The following is a 20,096-nucleotide window of genomic DNA, read 5'->3' on the forward strand; positions in this document are numbered from 1 at the left end:
TTTTTAGAGGAACAAGAACTCCTTGTGGAATGGAAAGAGGACAGGAGAAAAATAATGCCATTATTTCCAAATTCTCCTCAAGGATCTCAAATTCATTTCTATTACTCATTTCTGCTTTATTACCTGCTCCATTTGTTGTGTTTGACACGAGTCAAATGTAAGACAGAGGGGAAAAAAAGGAATTCTAGTGAGAAGAGAACATGTGGCAGGAGTACAACAAAATGATAGTATTTACCAGGAGTAGCAGAGTAGCAACAGCCACCACTCCATTTGACTTTATGCTATTTCCCAGTGCCTCTCCTGGCCCCCAACAGCAGCATACATTTCAGCTGTTCTATGGTTGGACCTAGCTACTGGGGAAAAAAAGATACCATTTTTAAAATAAATAAATAGATAGAACCAAGAGCGCTCCACCATCCTGAATAAATCAGCTGAGCAACAGGATGTCAACACTGACATGTGTAAGACCAGATATACTGGAAAGGAACAGCCAACTCCTCCCACGCCAGAGGGTTTAACTGATGAGGAAAGACAGCAAAAGGTCTTCAGTGCAGACACCTTGTCAGGCAACAGGAACAACACGTGAAGGTGCTTAAAGAGCTGCTAAAAGAGAGAATTATACCTGGTGTATCTGCATGATACAATATTCAGCACTAACCATTCTTTCTTAAATGAGCATGTGAAGAGGTCAGACCCAGGTGACACAGATGTACAGCAAACCTCCACAGTGGGAAAGCTTGAAATTGCTAGTTTAGACATGGGTAAGAAAAGATGGGTAAAAAAACAGGCAAGTGTAAGCAAGGCCTTTCTACTCCCTCTTGTAATCAAGAAAGTCTGAGGGCAAGAGAACCACTGAAAAAACCAGACATTTAAAACCCACAAAGACCAAAGGGTGAAATTCTCCACCTCTATAAAACATTGTGGTCTAGATCAACTATACCCCTTAGGACAGAATTATCTCTACAATTCCCTTCCCTATTACACCATGTCAGGGAAGACAGGCCCTACCGCACTAGAGAATCTCAACTGAGGGATAAAGACAAGAAATTTATAACCATCTATTTTACACAGTTACTTTCAAATGATGATTTTAAATCATAATTATTTCAAGGTAAACTGTAATGGACCCTGTATCACAAAGAGCTGTAGATTTAAATACACAAATTACTATGACTTTCAAATAAAAAAAGTTCCCCTGAAAATACTAAGTACAAACAACAAGTCCAAGATATCATGTTCTTGATTTTTAGGTCACCAGTAAAAAGCTAGGTCAGTTTTCTGCTGAGACTTTACAAAAGCAAGGAGGAAAAAGACACCACAACATATACACAACAGTACAGTAGCATTAACATTAGCACTGACAACAGTACTTTCACATAACTGGTATTTTAATTCTTCCTTTTTACAGAACAAAGTAGCAGTTGTGCAGTTACTGTGATGGCTCAGTTCAACATGAGCAAGATTCAACACAAGTTTCTGAATGAAGCTGAGACAGGATGAGAAGCTGTGAAATCCCTTACATTGAACAGGAATTATTCAGTTACTGAAATGCACAATATCTGATCTTCATACAGATGGCAATTACCTGATAAACCCCTGCTCTTCCAAAGAGCCCTACACAACTTGCTCTTTAAGAACACAGAGACAGAACCTTAAGAGCAGCCTGAGCTGCTGCAACCCCCCTCAGTTTCACAGGAATAGCATACAACCTGCAAGTCTACTCATCAGGTGTGTTGTTTTGAAACAAGTGCCAGCAACCTCTTCCGGTGTATTTAAAGTACTTTTTCAAAGTACTTTAATGAAGCCAACTTATTGTTCTAACAGTCCTAATGAACTACAGAGAAAAATCTATGATGATGTGGATTAATTTTTTGTTTTTAAACATAGTAAGCCACTGCAGTGTCACTCTGCAAAAAGGCCTTTAAGCTACCTGGACTTTCTGAGATTTAAGATGTGATGTGTTCATCTATGAACTTTGAAAGTACCTTTCTATTAGCCAACCCTGCATGGCTTTTCCTTGGTGCCAACACAGTGTCCCAGCTAAACCCGAGGTGAAACTATCTTTTCACAGAGCTGAAAGGCTCTGCTCCAGGATCACAACTCCTCCATATGAGAGGTCACATTATGCTGATATGATTTGTAACAACTCACCCTACCCAAACAAACTGCACACATTCCTAATGCTTCTTCCCACGACACAGACACACACTGTCTCTGCCTCTGCCAGGCAGCAGAACCAACAGCCCCTTTACGGACTACCCCAGCCCAAGAGATAAAAATACATAACAGACTTTTGCCCTTTGCACAGCACAGGAGGTGAAGGGCTGGGCCTTGTGTCACCAGTCACAGCTCTGTCACCAAGACACACACTGCAGCTGCGTGTATCTGCCTGGATCCCCCAGCACCACTGGTGTGGGGGTGTCCAGCACTGTGTATCTGCCTGGATGGCCCCACGCTGCAATCCACGACTCACCAGGCGTGCCCAAGGTGTGCGTGGTCATACACCGTCGGCCCACAGCTGTACCTGCAGAGAGGGGAGGCACACAGAATCACAGAATTGCTAGGGTTGGAAGATCATCCAGTCCAAACCCCTGTCAAACCAGGGTCACCTACAGCAGGTGACAAAGAAATGTGTGCAGGTAGGTTTTGAATTTCTGCAGAGAGGGAGTCTCCATGAGCCACCCGGACAGCCTGTCCCAGTACTCTGCCACCCTCAACATAAAGAAGTTCTTTCCCATGTTGAGGTCAAACTTCTTGTGTTTTAGTTTATGGCCACTCCTGCCACTAGGCAATGCCAAAAGGGGCCTAGCACCATCCTCCTGGCACCCATCTTCGAGATACTTATATGTATTAATGAGATCCCCTCTCAGTCTTCTCTCCTCTAGACTAAACGGGCCCAGCTCCTACAGTCTCTCCTCCCAAGAGAGATGCTCCGATCCCCTAGTCACCTTTGTGACCCTTCTCTAGACCTCTTCCAGTAGCTCCATGTCTTTCGTGTACTGGAGCCCAGAACTGGACACAGGAGCTGTTTCCGGACACAAAGCGCTCCCGTCACCCCCGCCACCCCCACGCCCGCCCGCCGCGCCGCAAGGCGCTACCAGGTCGCCACTCTTTCCGTGGCCAGCACGAGCGGCTCCTTGCTCTGGCTCCGGCTGTTGTAAGCCACGATCCCGCTGTCGTGCCCCGCCGGAGGCGCCCACTGCCGCCGCCGCGCCGCGCCCGAGCACCGCCGTGCCCCCGCCTGCCCCCGGCCGGCACTGGGACCGCGACCGAGACCGAGCCCGCACCGCCGGGCCGCCGCCGCCGCCTCGCGCAGCATGGCCGGCATGTTTCGCGGCCGCGGCCGGGAGCGGGCACAACCCGCCGCGACAGCTGCGCCGCCTGGGCGCGACCCGCAGGAGAGCGGGGCCGCCGCGGCCGGGGCGCAGGAAGGGGCCGGGCCTGCGGGCGGAGCCGGGCCGGGCGCCACCGCCTCCTGCCGGGCCCGCGCCGCGGCCGCTCCGCCCCGGCCGCTGCCGGCGCGTTCTGCGGTGCTGTACGGTGCTGTGCTGTGCTGAGCCTGCGGTGCGGGGCTTGGGCCGGCCGGGTGCCGGTGGCGCGGCGCCCACCTAGCCTTGTGCTTCGGTATAACCCCAGCGCGGCTTCTTCTTAGCGAGGTTTCTAAGGGACATGTTTGTAGGAAATGTGTGACTGATTCAGCATAATGGTCTCCACTGTGTCAAGTCAATTCGGTCACTTTAGGGAGTGAATCTATTTTTGCATTGCCTTTCAGGTCAGAGAACGGCTGGCAGCATGTTAGCTCCTGAAAATAAAACATGGTATGACATTCCCAAACTGGACTTAATAAACCAGAGTCTCAGAAAACACTTAATGCACCCCTCTTGACTCCCACATACTTGTATAAAGTGTTACCTGACCTAGACATTTTCAAAAATGACAGCAAGTGCTGCCATGTACTTGGTGAGGTACCCTGGCCTTTAGCCCAGCTGACTATCAAGGTCTGCTTCCTCATTGGGGATTTTTTTTTTTCCTTTCTTTCAGAGCATATCGAGGAAATGGAGCTTAACTGGCTGCAGTATTTTGAACCACTTGGGAAACTATAAGCTACTCAACTAGAATGAATAACAGTGTAATGGAACAGACATAAGGGTACCAAAAGTATTTTTAAACAAGTACCGTGTTTCCAAAAGTGACTATGAGCAGGTACCAACGAAACAAGTGAGAATTCTACAAGCTTATTATCACAAAGATGATCAGAGGGATGGAACAGGTATCCTATGAAGACAGGCTGAGAGAGTTGCGGTTGTTCAACCTGGAGAAGGCTCCAGGGAGACCTTACAACACTTTCCAGTACCTAAAGAGGACTTACAAAAAAAGGGAGAGAACGACTTTTTACATGTACAGATAGTGATAGGACAAGGGGGGAACAGTTTTGAACTCAGATTTAGGTAGATCTTAGGAAGAAATTCTTTACTCATAGGGTAGGGATGTTTTGGAACAGGTTGCTCAGAGAAGCTGTGGATGTCTGATCCCTGGAAGAGTTCAAGGCCAGGTTGGATGGGGCTCTGAACAACCTGGTCTAAGTGAAAGGTGTCTCTGCTTATGACAGAGGGGTTGAAACTGGATCTTCCTTAAGGTCCCTTCCAACCCAAGCCTTTCTATGATTCTGTGAATATTTCCCCAGATATTTTTCCAGCTTCCAACCAGATGGCATCTTCAGCTGAATATCCTGTGATTTTTTTTTTTTTTTGCCTCACCCCCCCCCCAAGTTTTTGTACCCATCCTCATAGATTGCTGTACCATTAATTTCCCCATTCTCTGTGAACCCACATCAATCCCAGCCTTTGCCAAGGAGTACTGCAGGTCTAGTGCCATCTTTAGGAAGCACCCTCTTGGCATGTGTTGAACTCAAGGCCTGTGAGCTCCAGTTGTGGCCACCCTTGCTCTTGTACAAGGGGAGTGAGTGAATTGCCAGTGCCAGCACGTTGTCTGTCCTGCTCCTGACTGTCTTCCACACAACCCTCTAAACAGGCTGTTCAGGACAGAGCCTTTTCAGGTCTCTCAGACCACTGTGTTACCTGCTAAGGCACCTTGCTGGCTTTTGGGAGGAAGGTAATACTGAATGCTCACAGCTTTTCTGGACTGGGTGTTGCAGGTTGCCTCACAGAAGTGTTTGTATTGTTTCCTCTTCTATCTGCCAGGAATGACTTTAATAGATTTTTCTCATAAGTAATAAGATCACTTAAAATTATTGCTTTTACATAATACTTGATGTGTCTACACCTTACTCAATTTTAGATCATATCAGATATAAAGCCCTACCAGTGGCAAATGTTCCCTTTTCCTTTTAATAGGTACTTTCCATAGAATTTGTCATTTAACAATCTGAACTTTTTGATCAAATAACAAACCTATTTTATGGGCTTGTTAATTTAAGACTACCTAGGATGAAATTCAGGATTCACAATAACCTTTGTAAATGTTTGCTTTGTATGTTTCTCAGGAAGCTTCACAAGCCAATTATTTCAGCTTCCATAATGAGCTGGTTTTGATGTCTTGCTGTTCAACACACATCTAGTTAAGGGTTGTCATTAACTCTGTTGTCTTCTTTGTTCTGTACGGTTCCAAGTACTTTTACGGAGTTTAAATCAATACTAAGTAACAATGGATGTTTTTTAGGCTTAATTCCAGGTTTAGCTATCATGGATGAAACTGCCAACAGATCAGAAGAATGCAAGAGCCTTTCCTTTCCCATTGGTTTCAGAAGGCTTAGTGTCTGTGCTAGCCAGACTGGCTTTTAGCATTTAGTTCCAAAACCTCTGTGTCCTGCTGTAAAATGTTATTTTCTGATGGTGGGAAAAGCCACAATTATTAAATGCCTGAAATAAACAGCTTACATCATTCATGCTTGAGATTTAATGCAATAGAATACATCCAGTGGAATTGTGGAAAGTGTTCCTCAAACACAGAAGTACAAAAAGAACCTAATTTCAAATAAAAGCAAAACTAATCCTGGTGGATAAAAACCAAATCATTCACGTTAAAAATACCAGCATTCTCAGAATCAATTTGTCTGTGTCTGTAAGCATACCTCCACTTTATGCCACCTATGTACCCTTACTCCTGCTCTGGGACATGTGCAAGGACACAACAGTCATCTACCAGAAAGACAGAATAGCAGAAAAATATTTTATGCCATCAGGAGACCTTTGCTTCCACCTGGAGTAGAAGATGCCTTTGGAGGTTGTGAGTAGTTGGAGCCAAGGTACACATGATCAGTGCCAGGCCTGGGCCTGCTGTACTCCTGTTACTTCAGTACTTGCTGAATAGGCAGGAGGAAATGTGATCTGCAGAGCAGTACAGCTCTTAGTCACAATCCCACTGCAGCATGTCTGAGCTTCAGGTAAACTGTTGTTTCAAGAGGACACACATGTATTTAATATTGTCAGGTCATGTTCTCACGTTTTTCTTAGGAGTCATCAAGGCTAAAACTTCCTTTAAATCAAAAACTGAAACTCAGAGGTAAAGGGGTGACTCCTGAACACCTTAGAAGAGATCTCTATGTTTTCTGTTCCTTTATCTGTGTGTGTAAGAAGGCAATATGTACGTTTCTCCTCCATCCTTGATCATGAAGGAAGTCTGTTAGAAGCACAGCTGTGTGTGCTGTCCACCAGCAGTGCTGGAAACATTTCTGTGGTGAGCAGGGAGGATCTTTGGGGATTTCGGCTCACCTGGCTTCTATATTTTCCAGCTTCCAGTCCCAGGAATACCCATAACATTTGCCCCCAGAGGTAAGATCCCAGAGCATGTTTTGTATTATACATGAATAAAGCTAAAAAAACAGTTTTCCATTTCCATGTAGCATTAGGAGACACATGCTTTGTAATTTTTTAGTTTTCCCTCATTGCTAAAGGTGCTGTATTTTTTCTTCTAAAAAATTCATCCACACCAGTTTAGAATTGTTGACAGAGGAAAAAGGTTGCATTTGCTGTGTTAAGCAAGAGCATGTTTCCAGTATCTGTGGCCCTTCTCATCAAGTTCTAGTTCAGAAACCTGCAAGGAAGCTGAACAATTACAAACCAGAAGCAAAGATGAGCTAAATTCACTGCAGTGGACTGAATTTCTGTTGGTGCTCTGTAGTAATCTGTAATTACAGACACATTTTGACTTAACTTTTATAGTCTTTTTATTTTTACAAAGTCTAGGTGCTTATTGGTTTGTTTCAGAATCTTGTTTGATTTTTAGAAGGAGACTGAAAATTGCCTCAATCTTACTACAAATGCTTGGCTCAGAAATATTGTAAATGTTGAGTGGCCATTCCACAAAATATTTGCAAGGTGAAGAGTATGTTTTATAAGAGAGAAATCATCTTGAGAAACCTATTTGAAAAGAGTCATTCTGGGGACAGGGAGTAACACTGCAAGAGAAAACTTGGTGGTGGTGGGCATATATAACCAATTAAACTTTCTTGCTCTTACCAGAAGTCTATTAGCTTTTAGCACAACCTACTACTGTTCAGAAAACCTACCCACCAACTGCTCTGACATACACTGCTTGTTCTTCATCGGGAGTGTTTAGGTCCTGCACCACAGCTGACAGAAACAAGTCTGAGGGTTGGTATGAATTCAGTCAGTGGTTTCCAACTGCTGAGGTATATCTCTTGAATTCACTAAAGGAAATGTGAAGCCCATGGAATATGTTGCCCTTGATCTGTGTTCATTCCATTGACATTGGGACAACTCAGATGTATTTGCCTCGGACTTCTACTGCAATGCACATTTACTTGTTCCAGTCAAAATTTTGTGCTGACCTTTAATGTCAGTGTAATACTGTTTAAGCTCACTATGCTTTGGGAGTGCACCAGTGCAGCAGGTGCAAGTAAAAGAAGGCAGTAGCCAGGAAACAGGTGTGAGAAGAGGCAGTGAGTGCAACTGCCCTGGGGCAAGCAGAAGAGATGTGAAATACCTGATAAAAAAGGGGAGAAGTTTAGAATGGCAGGCCAATGTTAGGTAGGCATTTGGAAAGTTCATGAAGTTCTTGAGCCCTTACTGGGAAGCAGCAAAAGGACAAACACAACTAGGTTTGTTTTCCAGATTTTAGAACCTATTCATCCAACATTATTTGGTTACATGAACAGTTATTTCTGGCCTAAATATCTGTAAACAGTATATACTATCCAGGGTACAGACAATGCATATTGCATGAGAGGGTGAGCCATGACTCTGCTGGTCTTCGTACTTGCAAACCTCAGCTCTGCTCATCTTGCATGTTAATTGTTTGCACTTTTATTTCAAAACTTAAACCACAAGCAAAACAAACAGACTTGTAAAATTCTATTACCATCACCCACGTAAGCATGAATTTAGTCTCATAAAGAATAAAAAGACAAACAAGCAAGGAAAAAACCCTCCCAGCATATGTAACTATAGAAGAGGGATTAAGCTATTAAATGGTGCAGAAACAGCAATTCATTAGGAGGAATAAACCCATCTGATTCGTCTGTACTATAAAGTATAATGACAAATGATCAGAAGACACTATCTTTTCTAATTAACAGAGACACAGCTGTAATGATTACAAAGTATTTCATATAGCAATATTCAGCTAAGGCAGAGAAGGAGAAAGCAGGCAGCCAGAATTCCTCATATCAGCTACGCAGTATGTGCATTTGTGGAACGTTTGGAGGTTTGGGATTTTATGTTCCTCATATGAAGTATTTTGAACTTTGTGCTGATCAGCTGGGATAACCATAATGAGTGGAACAACTATAATTACTAAAACACTTCTATTATATGAAGTATATTTTGTATATACACACATAGTATATATATGACACAATTATTGTTCAAGTTGTTGATCCGGTTGTAAGTTCCCATGATTCCAATTGATGTGAGTTTAGATCTGTAGTAAGGCAACAGCTTCAAGAAACTTCTGAAAATCTCAGATATTCGGGGTTCTAAATAGGAAAGATTTCTTATAAACAGAGCAATGGGGCTTGGGAGCCAAAGGAGAAGAGATACATACTTTTATCCTCTAGTCAAATACAGGAAATAGGAAGAAAATGAAGCCCTAGAGTCTCTTCCTTCTTTGACACATGACATTCACTTCTACTTTTGAATTTTTCTCCAGGGTTAGAAATGGGCCCCTAATATGAAAAAAACATCTGAAACTCTATTCAAAATCTCCCATCTCTCACCTACTGTAGGTCAGAGGCAAGAGGCCAAAATAAGAAGAAAGCAGAGGAGAAGGAGAAAAAGCAGAGATGGGCAGTGGGCATCAGCTCCATACCTTCTAAAACTTTCCACTCTAGAGTTGTACTCATACACTTGATTTTATCCTTCCCTCCCCTCCAACCCAGCTTCCTAAAACAATGGCTGACCTGCTGCTGAACTTAGAGGGGGGTGCAGAGAATTGATATTTCTGGGTACAGGTATGTATTTCATTACAGCACTATACAAAGCACTGAGCATCATCTTTAAGAGCTGCAAAAGAAAACCTTCATAGAGGATACCAAATGCATTTTCAAGGGAGCTCAGTCCCTTCCTGTCCCAAGGACTTGTGCAAAGTCCCATGATGGTTTTCTCTGTCACTCTTCTAGTAACATATGAGAAGCTAACAGAAGAGGATCTAGTAGACAGCACTTTTAAGAACCAAATGATACCAAGTTCTCTAAACTCAGCACATCTGAACTATCAATACTTTTGTTGAAAGATAGTATTGCTGCAACTTAGCAGGCTACTATTACACTTCAGCATTTCCCTTCCTAATTTTTCTTTTACTAAGAGGGGGGACAAAAGTTCCTGTTTAGTAAATTAGCAAGTACTTTTACAAAATAATTTCTTGTTCATATATGTAATTACTTGTGTGTGTCTAGAATAATGATTACCTTTTTTGCAAGAATGACTCTTTTGGACTCATCTGTATTCTTTTCAGATGTCTTGCCTCTACTGAGTCATAATTATTGGCTTGGATTCTTACACTACCCAGGGGACTGTTAACTACCTTTAATTGCTGACAGTGGCTCACCTTCTTGAAGGCAAGAGGCCTTTAACTACCAGATAGGTGTCAACAATCTAGAATTGGAATAGGAATACCTATTCCCAGGCCAGTGCAGCCATTAGACAACTCCCTCTCCATGCCACAGTAAACCAAAGCACACAGGTCTAGAAACACTGGCTTGGAGCACTGCCTAGATGCCATGGTGCTTCTAAGTTAAAAACCTGAGATCTTGTGTATGTGAGGTTTACTTCAGCAACTCATTTTTTTACAGCGGCCCCTGGAAATAGAAAATGAGACAAAGAAAATAGCGGGAGAACTTACAGGGATCTGCAGAAAACAAGGAAGTGCCCTCTGACATCTGCCCAAAACAGCGGGTCGGTATCAGTTCAAAAAGTTTGGTCTGTGGTGTTGTCTCCACTCCTCAAAAGCTATGGGTGCATGTCTCCCACTGGAGGGTGGGAGGGAGGATATTGGAAGTATTGCTAAACAGCTGCCTGTTCTTCCCTGAAAACCCCAGTTCTGGGCGTTCACACACCAAGCTGATGGCAGCAGCAAAACCATTTAACAGGGGCTGAGACGCTGAGGTGCCCAGCCAGGCCGCCGCTCCTGCAGCGAGCACAGCGTCAGGGCCTCACTGAGCAGCGACTGCACCAGCGAGTCTGGGCGCTCAGAAGTGATGACTCAGTCTCCCCTAAATTAGGGGATTGCCAGTGACGTCTCCTAAAAAAAATACAAGAGGCAGAAAGCGCACGTTGTTTTGCTTCAGCAGAGCGGGGGTAGGTCTTTCCAGCCCCGCCTTCCCCGCTCCTCGCTCCCCGATCCTGGCAGAGCCGGGTGCCTGCAGGCACCGGGACATGGCAGCGACTCCAGGACACAAAGGAAACGTTGACCGACAGCGGGGTTCATCGGCACGACTGCCCGGTCACTGTGGCGGGGAGAACGCGGGCAGCACAGGGCTGTACCCGGGCGCCCCTTCTGCTCCTCCTCGCCGGTAGTGAGCCCTTTCCGCCGGCAACCATGCGGGGCGGGGGCGTTCCGCCGCCGGCCTCCTCTACAACGCGGCCCCCGGCGGCGTTCCCCGGTGACCCTTCCCTCGCCACTGCGCGGGATAAAGGAGCCGCAGCAACCTCGCCCGGCCGGCCACCCTCCGTCCTTCTCTTTTCCTCCCCTCCCGCCTTCCAGCCAGCCCTGCCTCGCGCATGCGCAGCCGCCCGGAGACCGCTGGGGAACGTAGTCGCGCTGCGTCCCTAACGGCTCCATTTTCTCCCCGTCGCCAGAGGAATCCCGCGTGCGCAGGCCCGCCCCCTCCCGTCGGGCGTTACCGCCCCCTCTGCCGCGGCGCGCGGTATCCCGGGCAGCGGTGTCACAGCGGGGATTGGCCGAGGGAGCCGCGGGGCGGGACGCGAGGGGCGCGCTGATTGGCTGGGGCGGCTGTCAGGCGCCGCGGGGTGATGGATGCGGGTGCCCGCTGAGGAGGGAGGGACGGAACGTTCCCCGTTTCCCCTCGGCGTCCGGCGCCGCGCCGGGCACAGCCCTGCCTGCAGCGCGGGGTGGCGTCGCATGGTTCTCAGTGTTCCCCTCTCCTAAGAAAGGCTTCGGAGCCGCTCCATCCCGGGGCGAGGTGTCAGGAGGCGAGACTCCTCCAAAGTCCCGGTACCCTACCGCAAAAGCATTCACTTGCCCCCGCGATCCCCCCAGCCTCCCCGCGGGCCGCTCGCCTCGCAGCCTCCGCACAACTTCACCGGAGCCTCCGCCTTCCCCGGGGCTTCCTTCATCCCACGCCCACGCCGGCCCTGCGCCGCCCGCCCCCTGGCTCGGCCCGCATCCCCGTCGCCTTCCCTCCCTCCCCAAACGTGAGTAAGGGAGGCGGGACGATGGATATGCGGAGGTTCCGGGCGGGGGAAGGGATTGAGTGTGTGCGGTGAGTGTGTGAGAGAGAGAGAGTGTGTGTCTGTGTGTGTGTGTGTGTACACAGCGCTGGGAGAGAGCGCATGCGCCCTGGCTGGCGGGGCCGAATGTTTCCCAAGTGTTTGAAACTGGTATTTGGGTTTTCCACGTTGGATCTAGCGCGGCGTATGGGAGAGAGGAGGCTGCGTTGATATCGCCGGGGAGCGGCGGCGGCGGCGGCGGTGAGGAGGAGAGCGGGGAAGGGGGGAGCGGAGGAGAAGCGGAGCAGAGCGGCGCTGGCGCAGGCAGAGGGGCTGCCGCTGCCTCTGACAGACACTTTGCAGAGCACATTTTGTTTCCAGATTGTTTCGGAGGAGCTGGTTTAAGCCCCCCTCCTTTCTCCTCCTCCTCCTCCCCCCCTCCCCACACACACACACACACACACACACACAAATCCCTCTGATTGTTCTTACCACCTCCTTCGTGAATTACCCACAACGACAGCCATTCAATCAGCTGCTGCTGGCTGTAGGGGACTAGCGGAGGGTGTGTGTGTGTCTCTCTCTCCCTCTTTTTCACACAAGACGAGTCAGATGTAGCTTCCCTCGTTTTTTTGGGGGGGAGCTACCGAGAGAGGTGGGCAGGGAGTGAGACCTTCATCGGGGTTACCGTCTTTGAAGGGAGCAGCACTTGCTCTCACACAGAGACGTGTGGGGAAGGATTTCTGTTTCTTTGCCGGATGAAAATGTTGAGTCCTGCAAACGGAGACCAGCTTCACCTAGTGAACTATGTGGAGGATTATCTGGACTCCATCGAGTCTATGCCCTTCGATCTGCAGAGAAATGTCTCCTTGATGAGGGAAATTGACGCCAAATATCAAGGTAAGTGTTTTCTATATATGTGTGCGTCCGTGTGTGTGGTTTGGGGCTCAGGGGGGAAGGGTGTCTTTCCCTTTCTTTTCTTTAGAGCTGAGCCTCGGCTCCGTTTGCCCCTCTGCACCCCACAGGGATGGTAGCTTTATTTTTGGGAGGTAAAAGGAGGAAGAAAGCCGGGAGGAAAGATCCGAGGAGAGAGAGGGACTGATCTGCAGCGTTAGCTCTTGTCATGGGGCGGAACAAAAGGTCTCCGGCTTTTCTTATTAAGCAAGGACTCTGCTTTTCTGTGTAAATTGCTGGCCAAGAAGGCGGGGGCAGGGAAGTGGGGTGTGCGGTGCACAAAGGGGGGCCGTCCCTGGCCGTGGGGCTGAGGTGGAAGGTTTTGGGGGTACGGAAGAAAGTGCTGGGTGGATAGAGGGAGAAGAGATTACAGCACAACATTTAGGAATGTACAGTATTCATTATGGCTGTAGTAGGGGAGAGAGGCAGCTACTGAAGGAGGGAGGGAGGAGAGGGGGGTTAGGCGAGAGTGGGGGGCAGGGTGTGCTTTCTTCGCTCCCTCCTCGGTGGGTTTCGTTTCACCCGGTGAAACAACCCCGCTCCGTTGGGCGGGGGGGCCGAGGGGGCAGGACCGGCGTGTGCGGTGTGAGTGGGGGGGGACGACACACACGGTCGCGTTTACGGCTGGGCTGAAGCGCCCCCCTCCCTCCCCGCGCCCGGGGCACGCCGTCCCCGTCCCCACGGGCGGAGGGAAGGAAGGGGAGGCCGGTTTGCGGGACTCGGGGCAGCTTTGTCACTTGGTCGCTAGCGTCCGCTCGGGAAGGGAGGGGGAGGGGGGGGGCGCTTTATTCTCTGCCGCAGGTAGCGGTGACAGCCGGGGTGCCGGGAGGGGGGACCCCCTCTCCCTGCCCGCGCCCCCGTGCATGTGGCCTTAGGGGCGGTGGGCTGCGAGCCCTGCCTGCCGTTGCCTCAGCCGCTCCTCGGGCAGCTCACCATAGGAGCCCGTCGGCTCCCGGGGGAATGGTCCGGAGGAAACTTCTTCAGGAGCCCGCGGGAGCTTGTCGGGGGTGGGAAGGGAAGAAAAGGACAGGGCGGGAATCGCGCCCCACAGAACCACGACCAGCGGGCACCTCCGCGCTGTGCTGGGAAGGGGCGTCCGTGCTGTTTTTATAGACGGACCTCATTAGCATATCGCGGTTCGCCACGCCCGTCGGGGGCGCTGATAGGGCGGGGGCGTCCCCACGGGCCGGCCGTGCCCCGCCTCCCCACGCGGATTGGTTCCGGGGCCAGGCCGACCCGTCTCGCGGCCCCGCCCCGTCGTGACGTTTCGAGAAGCAACTTTTCCGTGGGGTTAATTTGAATATCTCGGCCGGCCCCGGCCGGCGCGCTCTGATTGGCCGGATTCGCAGCAGGGGGCGGGGCAGCCTTGGCCGTCCGGAGAGTGACTGACGTGTCCCGGGGTGGGGGGGGCGCCGCTGCTCCAGCCGCACCTCGCTCGTGACTGGCCGGAGGGGGCGGGTACGAGCGAGCTCCCGCCCGCCGTGATTGGCCGGTGCTCCGTGTCAATCACTCGTTTGTTACCCCGGGAGGGGCCGCTCGGGAAGACGGGGGCGGGGCCGCCCCGCCCCCCCCCTCGCGGCCCCGGGACCGCCGCGCGTTCCGCGGGGACGTCCCGGTTTCCTGCCCGAGAACAATGGCGGCTCCGTCACCTCCGGGGCGGCCCCGGGCGCCGCAGAGGGGCGGGGAGGAGGCCGGGCCCTCGCCCGTGTCCCGCTCGCCGTCGTTCCGCGGTGTCTCAGCCCCCGTGAGGCTGCGGAGCTGCGCTGAGAGTCAAGCTCTGGCGGCATGGCTTCCCTCCGGTTGAGGTGTTTGTGATGCCAGGAGCGTGCGGTCGCTGCCGCTGGCTCTGAGCGCAGCTTTCCGCTCCCGCTGTTGCAGCACGGCGCGGGAGCGCGGTTTCCTGGAATTGCCGTGAGCTGAGGCTGCCGAGGCGGGCAGCTCCAGGCAGCCCCGAGCGAGCAGCGCGCTCCCGGCGCCGGTGCTGAGCACCCTCGGCTTTGCGGCAGCTCCCGCTCCGTGTCTCACATACCAAACACGGCCGTGCCGGGCCGCGCTGGGCGGCGCTCTGCAGGATCCCAGCCTGCAGCCAGGGCTCCTCCCGCACGGCAGCGCCGGGAGCTGCTGCCGGGCGGGAATGGCAGCGTGCAGTGCTAGAACCGAAGTTTTGCCAACGCCGAACTTCAGTCGGTAATTGTTTTGTATTGTTGAGACAGATTCAGATGGGTTAAGCTGATGACATCAGTCAAGTGCCAAAACTTAACGCATAAAACTTCTGCAATTCAGCCACTGAAAATCAGTAACTCTGCTTTTTCAGCCTTCCTGAATGAATCTGCTAGAATCTGCTGTATGTTTGAAGGATCTTTTGGTGGCATCTTGGGTTTGGATTCCTTCTTGGTAGTTTTTTATTGTTTTGTTTCGGGCTTTTTTTTTTTTTTTTTTTTTTTTTTTTTTTTTTTTTTTTTTTTTTGGTAGGCTAAAAAAAACCACCACCACCAGTTCCTTAAAATGGTTAATAACATACGGAATACTGATTTGGTCAGATAGGTTATATTGCAGAACAGCTGACAGGTCGTGCTTAACCAATGTGTGAAGGACAAGCTGCAGCTCTAAAATCTGAAGTAAAGCTTGCATAATATTTCCATATCTTCGCTGGATATCATGTATGTTTAAAAACTCTGCCGAGGAAAGCCAAAACCTAAACCACAGGGTGACTCTTGGTTTGCATGTGTGTCATATTCTCCCATGAATAAATAAATAACAGATAATTTTTTTTTTTTAAAGTTTTGGTAATGCCATTGGCATGTATGAGAGATCCTGGTTTCTGTTAGATTAATTGAGGTCAGATTTTATATATATATTTAATATATTTTGCTTCTCTAAGACAGACTGTTGTAACCTGTGACAAAGGGAAAATTCAGAGAAGAAAGGAGATGCAGGAAAAACATTCAGAGAAGAAAGGAGATGCAGGAAAAACATTCAGTGTGGTTTTGAGGACTTAATACAGAGTGCTGAGTTTTCCATATGCTGTAGTTGATTTGTATATCATAATGAAACTCAAAAACATCTTCTTAAAAATAGGTTTCTAGAGCCATTCTTGAAACTTTAGATACTTTGTGCATTGTTTTTTATAAACAGAACAATCCTTGAGGTGCAATTCAGGATGTAACATATTTTAAAGCAGAAGCTCTAGCTGCTCCCCATTGTTGCCTATCATCTTTAATGTTATCTTTCAACTCTACCTCCTGCTCTGCAGGAAATATTTAATGAAGATAATATTTTTGTGTTTTAAAGAATAGCTACATCTATTTTACAGAAAGTATAGGTGGGAAATAATCTAAACATTCTGGATATTGTAATCCTAATTCTGCAATCCAGGGATTTAAATGGCTTCATATTTGCAGCAGAAATAGCTCAACAGTATTGGATGAAATAGCTTTGGGTCCAGACCATGTATTCGGTGCTTCTGCATCTCCTGTCAAATAACACAGCAATGTGCTTCTACACTGGTTTGTGCTTTCTTTCTGTCCCACTCTGTCATTCACTGAAAATGTTAATGTTGTTATACAGAAAATGTCCATTCATTTCCCCTCTAATTTTGCAGTTAACTTGGAACTTTTGATGGTATGTGTATTGGTTTAGTCAGTTCTTTCTAATTACTGAAAAGTTTAAAGGAAAGTATTACCAACATACGTAAAAATGTATTTAGTCACTTTTTTCTTCTAAATCAGCATTTGTATTCCATTCCTGTGGGACCACCTAGAACAAAAGTAGTCCAGTGGAGTCATGAGCTGCTTGTCAGATACAAGCTTCAGGGCATCTGTCTTTGTTCGGTGCCGCACGTTACAAGAAGTTGTTGCTGCACGGAAGAAAAAAAGGGGAGGTTTTGTTTTGCCATTCTCCCTGTCAAAAATATTTATAGTTTTTATTTCTTCTTTGCAGAGATTCTGAAGGACCTGGATGATTACTATGAAAAATTTAAACGGGAGACAGATGCTGTGCAGAAGAGAAGAATGTTGCACTGCATACAGAGAGCCTTGATTCGAAGTCAGGAACTGGGGGACGAGAAGATCCAAATCGTCAGTCAGATGGTGGAGCTCGTTGAGAACAGAACAAGGCAAGTGGACAGCCACGTGGAACTGTTTGAGACCTGTCAAGAGACTAATGACACCACTGGAAACAGTGGGAAAGCCAGCCAGGATAAGTCGAAGAATGAGGCAATCGCACAGGCTGAAAAGCCCAACAACAAGAGATCGAGGAGGCAACGGAATAATGAGAATCGAGAAAATGCCTCAAATAATCATGATCATGATGACATCACCTCAGGAACACCAAAGGAGAAGAAAGCAAAAACATCCAAGAAGAAGAAACGATCCAAGGCTAAAGCAGAGCGGGAAGCTTCTCCCCCTGACCTTCCTATTGACCCTAATGAGCCAACATACTGCTTGTGCAACCAAGTCTCCTATGGAGAAATGATAGGATGTGATAATGATGAGTGCCCCATTGAATGGTTTCACTTCTCTTGTGTGGGACTCAACCATAAACCAAAGGGCAAATGGTATTGCCCCAAATGTAGAGGAGAAAACGAGAAAACTATGGACAAAGCATTGGAGAAATCTAAAAAAGAAAGGGCGTACAACAGGTAGTTTGTGGACTTTTCATAGTGAAGGGTAAAACCCACCAAACCAGTGTATTTATTGTCAGTGTCACCTTTGTTGAGGTGAAAGATTGTAAAATGTATATTTTTAAAGGAGGTTTAAAACTGAACCATTCCTGTTACAGGGACGGCAATAAGAAATTTTGGGTTTCATTTGGTAAGCTGTAACAAACATGTGGTCTGTGGACCAATGTATTCCAAAATTATAAGAATATTCGGGTGTTTCTTAAAAGATAAATTAATAATTTTCTTAATTTCTTTTTTTTTTTTTTTTTTTTTTTTTTTTTTTTTTTTTTAGTGCTGGTAGCACTCTACCCATATAAAATTTTGACAAATATCTCTGAAATGTAATTTTGTTTTCTTTAATGAAAAATGTTATTTACCTTTTGAGCAAAATTGATAAATACTTTAACTACCTGGCTGTATCTGAATAAAGCTGCAATACATTGCAAATGTAACTTTTGGTGATAAGCAAGAACAAACAAAAGAAGGGTAAAATTTGGTTCCTGCTACAAAGTGTCAGCATAACAGTTCAATAGCAAATGTTTAAATAGGCTTAGAGGATTATTTTTTAAAACAAAAAGTTAATGGTTAAATTTTAAACAACAAATATTTTATATGCTGGCCAGGTACCACAAAGGCCGTTTTTAAATGATTGAATATGTTTTGTATTTAACCAGGAAGTGGTTTAGTAATGAGACATAACATAAATGAAGCTTTATACTGTCACAGATAGTGGTGTAGCAATCCTTAATTTGTTTAAGTTGTATAAATGTACATTTTAAGTGGAGTTGCACTTACTGTATTATACTTGGAAATGCAGCCAAATGCCATTGTGTAACCAATGTGCATTTCCTGCTGTATGTATGAAAATTGTACAGATGTGATATTGAGAAATAAATGAAATGACTTTGACAGTTTGCTTCTTTAGCAATCTTGTTTAATGATCATTCATATAGCTCAAAAAACCAAGAAATTCGTGTTTGACCTCAGCAGCTCCAGCAAGCTGCTGCTGGGAAGCCTGAAACTGTTGTAGTGGTAACCAAATTACAGTTCTGATGAAGAATCTTCATAGAACGTATGGCCAGCAAGGTCGTGGGAGAGCCAAAATAGCATTCAACTTTCCATCCAAATCTTCTCATTTTGTGCTTGCAGTCACTCCCAGACCCAGACATGTATCTGAAAATCAATAGTACAGAGCTGGTCTTGTTCAGTTTTTTTAATGCTTTTTTCACTGTGGATATAAATGACTCCGTGTTTGTTACTGGGATCTTTTGCATTTCAGCATTTTCGAAGTACTACTGCATCTGTTCCAGGGCAGGCCTTTTTATTCTTCATGGTCACCCCATACAAAAACATACTTGCTATGACCCAGCTACTGTGCCAGGCATCCAGTGCTCTGTCCCTTGGGTGGATAGTGAAGCTTGGTCAGGCTGTTTCCTTCACCATCGTGGCTGGAGGGGCCGACATTCTGGGTGAGCAGATTTCATCTCCCTGTCACCCTGCGGGCCTTCATCCAGGCGAGAAGGGAACGGGATCAGCAGTAGGAAGGCCATGGAAGTAAAAGCTGTGAAATCCAGTGGATCAGGCAAAGACTCACATAAAAAGATGGGAGCCTGGGGTTGTTTGGTTTTTTTGAACATTCTGTGTATAATGGTGGTGTTTTGTTTCCTGAACAGTGAAACCATACCACTGAAATGACCCTTGTATTCCAGAAGATCTTTCTGTAGGAAGTAAGGTTTTGGATCTAGCCAAACACAAGACAGCTGAAGGGGTTCAGTGTTTTCTAAAAATGTACCGATGGGCCCCAAAATGCACTGCATCGCTTTGCATGGATATTCCCTGCCAGACAAACATGTTCACAGTGACAAGTAGTCCTGTTTTACTTCTAAATAGGTGCACTAAGTGTGTGCATCTGCCATGTTTCCAGTCCCTTTAGACTGTCAGGTTACACTGAGGCACCTGTGCCCAGGGCAAGTGCCTGCTCCAAATCAGTCTCCTGCTCCCAGGAGGTGGTTTAGGGTTGGTGTGTAATTTTTCTACTCTCTTCCATTTCCTTCTCCTTTCATCTTTTCTCTAAAGCCTTCTGGTTTTCCGTTCTCCCTACACACTTACTGGTCTTTCCTGCTCCTCTCTCCCTCCAGCTGCTGTTGCGGTTGGTGCTGATGTTTTTGGATTTTTCTGCCTCAGCTGTTCTGTCGTCCTCCCACCAGCCTATGCTGAGAACATCAATACTTAGCAGCAGGACTGTACTAGCAAAACCCCAGTGCAATTTTATATAGGAACTAGTGCAGACAAGGTTTCAAACCAAGCCTTTTCACAAAATATCTGCATTGATTCTGAGGAATATTTTGAATGTGAAAAGCCAGAAGGAAACAACAAAAATGCCAAAGAGGATGGTAAGAATGTTCAGCTATAAATGGATCAGAAGAGCCATATTTATACTGCCCTTAAATATTTCCCGCTACTGAAGGCTGGCTGTGGTCTCCCATTTTTCAGTCTTTTGCTGAAGACAGCTGCTGATCTGTGAAGTAGCTTGGAGTTAGGTCCCTTTCCACATTTTTTCCCAGGCTTGTGTTATCTTCCCAACTCACCCTGTTGCAGGCTGCAGCACTGTTCTG

At 47.2% G+C, this 20,096-nt stretch overlaps 2 protein-coding genes across 10 annotated transcripts in view; one reads left to right on the forward strand and one right to left on the reverse strand.

Annotated features, from left to right (window-relative positions):
* Window positions 1–11,294, reverse strand: part of CARS2 (cysteinyl-tRNA synthetase 2, mitochondrial) — a 43,674-nt gene extending 32,380 nt beyond the window's left edge. For 5 of the 7 annotated variants that reach the window (XM_053934386.1, XM_053934383.1, XM_053934385.1 and 2 more), the window contains exons 1-2: window positions 3,099–3,357; window positions 2,474–2,524 (exon numbers count right to left, since the gene is read on the reverse strand). In XM_053934386.1, the coding sequence (XP_053790361.1) occupies window positions 2,474–2,524; window positions 3,099–3,328 (281 nt within the window). In that variant the 5' untranslated portion in view covers window positions 3,329–3,357. Of the gene's footprint in view, window positions 1–235; window positions 416–2,473; window positions 2,525–3,098; window positions 3,358–10,320 lie in introns of those variants that run through there. The other 2 variants (XM_053934387.1, XM_053934389.1) reach the window with 2 other exon arrangements.
* A 134-nt stretch (window positions 11,295–11,428) lies between these two features.
* On the forward strand, window positions 11,429–18,390 carry ING1 (inhibitor of growth family member 1). 3 transcript variants are annotated; one of them, XM_053935928.1, is made up of 3 exons: window positions 11,429–11,852; window positions 12,067–12,767; window positions 16,761–18,390. In XM_053935928.1, exons 2-3 carry the CDS (start codon window positions 12,626–12,628, stop codon window positions 17,462–17,464), a joined length of 846 nt encoding a protein of 281 aa, XP_053791903.1. In that variant the 5' UTR covers window positions 11,429–11,852; window positions 12,067–12,625; the 3' UTR covers window positions 17,465–18,390. The 3 variants fall into 3 exon arrangements, with proteins under 3 accessions (XP_053791903.1, XP_053791902.1, XP_053791904.1); XM_053935927.1 differs by having other exon boundaries at window positions 11,429–12,767; XM_053935929.1 differs by lacking the exons at window positions 11,429–11,852; window positions 12,067–12,767 and adding an exon at window positions 14,840–15,008.
* The last annotated feature ends 1,706 nt before the right edge of the window (window positions 18,391–20,096 follow it).

Source organism: Vidua chalybeata, chromosome 2 (assembly GCF_026979565.1).
Source record: "Vidua chalybeata isolate OUT-0048 chromosome 2, bVidCha1 merged haplotype, whole genome shotgun sequence".
NCBI lineage: Eukaryota > Metazoa > Chordata > Aves > Passeriformes > Viduidae > Vidua > Vidua chalybeata.